Source organism: Varanus komodoensis, unplaced genomic scaffold (genome assembly GCF_004798865.1).
Source record: "Varanus komodoensis strain SLA01 unplaced genomic scaffold, ASM479886v1 scaffold37, whole genome shotgun sequence".
Classification (NCBI taxonomy): domain Eukaryota; kingdom Metazoa; phylum Chordata; class Lepidosauria; order Squamata; family Varanidae; genus Varanus; species Varanus komodoensis.
Window position 1 is genome coordinate 7,261,404 of NW_025335889.1, and position 3,758 is coordinate 7,265,161.

General features: G+C 43.2%; 1 protein-coding gene across 1 annotated transcript in view; it reads right to left on the reverse strand.

The window, feature by feature from the left end:
* Positions 1 to 294: 294 nt before the first annotated feature.
* FAM83D (family with sequence similarity 83 member D) overlaps positions 295 to 3,758 on the reverse strand; it is a 25,148-nt gene continuing 21,684 nt past the window's right edge. Inside the window, exon 4 of the mRNA XM_044440278.1 lies at positions 295 to 1,602. Coding sequence (XP_044296213.1) covers positions 600 to 1,602 — 1,003 coding nt within the window. The 3' untranslated portion in view covers positions 295 to 599. The remainder of the gene's footprint in view (positions 1,603 to 3,758) is intronic.

A 3,758-nucleotide genomic window follows, 5' to 3' on the forward strand; every position in this document is an offset into this window, starting at 1 on the left:
CAAAGTATGTGAAAGTATAACAAACAACAGTAAAGGTAGCAAAAGACAGCTGGAAATTTCCCCCAACCTTTAACAGTACAGGACCATAGCTATAGAAAATTGCTATGACACTGCCTTTAATTAGTCATCACTTACCAACCCACCTTTACCCTTAGTTAAAATACGTTTTCATGTGCATTGATTTGGTAAGCATTCTGAGATTTAAAACAAAACAAAACCGTAATGTTTTTGTGCATTAACAAGTTAACACACAATTAAAACAAACAAAATTAATAATTAAAAAAACACCAGAAAACAACTTTCATAAGGTAACACAGACTGGAGCATTTACAATTTGATGCACAAAAAATATAAGCAACACAGGCTAAGTCTCCATATGATGGCTGCTTTAGTCATGGAAACTATTTCTTTATTGGCTTAGAACGCCAATGTTTTTTTCTCCATTCCGCAGCAAAGTTTGGGGGAAGGCTGGAAATGACCCAGAAAAACTTCTGGATGTGGTTGGACAATTTTTAAAAAATCCATGTGATGGTTGGTGTGCAGGTGTGCACAGGCAGGCACTTGTGTGCGCATGCACCAGCTCACCCATTCCCCATTTTTCAGAAGCAATCATTTGATCTATACAGTGCAAAGTCTCTGAGGTTTATTAGGCTAGTGCTAATCTGCCGCCTTGGTTTTAAATTGCACCTTATTGGGCGGCAACCTATGTAGTTTTCAGCTACATTCCCTCTTCTGGAGAGCAGAGAAACCATGTGGTTAAGCTTGGACTGAATGACAGAGTAGTGGATATCCCTTTCTTGGCTTAGTTTGCGGAAATACTCTCCCCGGTGGTTGGGAGAGTAGTCCATAGACCTAAGGGATGTCAGTGAGCCAGCAGAACTTGCCCGAGAGCACTGGGAGGACAGTGAAGAAAGTGACCGTGCACTAGAAGACGTTGAGGTGGACTTTCTAGAAATAGGAGATCCTTCCTTAGAGGGCATTCTCTGGTTGGGTATCCTCTGGTCAGGAATCTTCTGGTGCTGGACCACATCTGGAACCTCCCTATTACCTGTCTGTGTGGCAGCAGATTTCAGCACAACTGCTGTCTGAGTGCCCGCCATTCTGGATCGAGTAGTGGTTTGGGTGGTGGCTGTTGCCACTGAAATACTGGTTTGTGTAGCACAGTTAAAGAGCGTAACGCTGGGCTTCTCCTCTTCTAGTGTTTCAGTCTGAGTTGATTGGCTCTTGGACTCCTGAGCCTTTGCCAAAAATTCAGGACCATCATGCCACTGTTCCTCACCACTAAGGTGAGGGCGTTTTACACTCACCCGGCCTTCTTGGAGCTCTCTAGCCCGTTCTATTTCTCTCTCGAGCTTTTTGGGGGTGCTTGACAGCCGGGCAAACTCAGCTCTCAGGAGGTTACTTTGAGTGAAGTCTTTGCAAGGCGTTTGGCTGGCTGGCTGCTCCTGAGCAGCACTGTTCCTGCAGCTTGATGACAGCCTTGTGTTCACAGGCTTTGAGTCTGCATAAAGTATTCTGAACTCCAGATCAAAGTGCTCAACTACCTGGCCTGAGAGTAGCAACAAGTTGCTGCTGTTGAGCTTCCCATCAGTCCATGTGAAGCTAGAAAGGAGGGTAGGGGGAGAGGGGAAAAGTACTTTACTATGCACTCAAACCAGAGCATGGATCATGATAAATATCCTTCTTTCTAAATGCTTTTTAAATGATCTTATTTATTCCTATGTATTACAAAGTAGTCATTTTCATTTCTCTGATTTCAGAATGAGTCTGGGAAAATGACTCACCTGGGAACATCTAATGAGCCCATGAATGAACACAAATCTGAATATACACCCATCTTTCTGTTCTCTTCAATGTTTCAAGCTAATTAAGTAGCTGCAACTGCTACTCTTTTTAATGCACATCCATCTTACACAAGGTGGCAAGCTACAAGAAATTGCTGACTTTTATACTTAGAATAATGGGAGAACAGTCATGTTTATTCATTTCTTTGTTTCATTAAATGCTTGGTTCAGCCTGAAATCTGTTTTGCACCTTGCACAGCATTATCTAATTGGCTCTATTTAACACTAGCATTCATAAACTTTTCAGCCCTGTGCACCACATCTGGACTGAGCTGGAGGGCCCAAAGCTGCAAATGTGGACACACTCATGCAGTTCTGACCCAATAAGCATACAAAGTACAGCTCAATTCTATGTATGTCTACTCAGAAGAAAACCCCAGTACAACTAGTTTCAGCTATGCAAAATATACCCCTATATCTGTTTTCACTGAACACTTCCCAATACCTTTAAAATGTTAAAGTATTTAAAGCACAGGATATTTAAAGTTCAGCTGCTTTTAAACAGCTTGTAGGTAAGAATGTGGTTTCCCTACTTAGCACCCCAAAACGTGCCACATGATTCCAATCTGGATGGTTGTCCCAAGGCTGCTAAAAACAGCGGTCTATTCCCCCCTAGGACAAAGTAGGTGGGACTGCACAGCCTGGAGGCCAAATATGTCTTGGAGGTTTAGCACTCCTGCTAGAACAGCTCCTCCTCTCCACCTGAAGACAACTACAAATTACAGAACTTTGACCTTTTCTATCCCTGCATCACCTGTTTTGCTTAAAATAAGCCCAAAGAAGAGTTCTGGAGAACTTGAAAGCTTGCCCACTACTTTGGGATGCTGTAGTTATCAATATTAACCTACTGATGCCTGGCAAGGTCATTCCTAAATGTCAGCCATTAAATGCTCATGTATTGATATACAATTAAAAGGCTACATTGTGGAGTTCCCCCCATCAGCTAATTCATGCAACTTCATCGAGAGTGCATCTTAGTGAAGAAGGAAGATGATTCCTTCTCTAGATCAAGTTGCATAAATAATGATCTAATGGTACACTGAACTTCAGAATACCTTGTGGCATGTTTTGTCCAAGAAACTGTTTCATCCAAGAAATGAGCACAGAGTTGAGATAACTAGAGTGATATATGGCCTGAGCATCTGTTATTCGATTAAAAGTATTAGTGAAAGGAGGAAGGGGTCTGCCCTAACACCCAGAAATGTAGGCAGGGATAGAAAGGGGAATATTTGGGAGACACACATGAAGCAAGACATTGTTTGGAAATGATACTTCGAGGCAAAAGGTACAGTTACCTAGACCTGCATATATGTGCTTAAGCCTAAATCTATCTTCTTCCCCAGTAAACCTGATCTTCCCCCAAAAACTCCCCCAATAATAGGCAGGATTCTTGTAAATGAATGGAGCTGTACTGCTCTGCTTTCATCTCTGTCATAAGTCATAAATGACACAATGGTATAATTACAGTGCCAACCAGTGTGCTTTAGTATGAGCAGTGCTAGAACTCCAGTGGGACTGTGTTTCTTTGTGAATAAGATCGTTTATAACAGGCGTGGGGAACCTTCAGCCCACAGTCCATCTGCTGGCCCAGGACCTCTTCTGGAAAGAAACTACAAGACAGAAGTTGGAGGCTGAGAATGTATGACTCTCTGTGCAATACACTCTCTCAAGAACTACAATTCTGAAAGTTTCTGCTGACTCCTCTTTTGCTAGGGCCAAGTGAGTGGACAGCTGGCATGAAGACAAACATCCATATTTGCCCAGTCGCTACATCCATATTTGCCCAGTCGCCCCCTGAGATCGGCGGGAGAGGCCCTTCTCCGGGAGCCCTCCGTGAGAGAAATTAGGAGGGTGGTTACTCGGAGAAGGGCTTTCTCAGCGGTGGCGCCTAAGTTATGGAATGCGCTCCCCAGC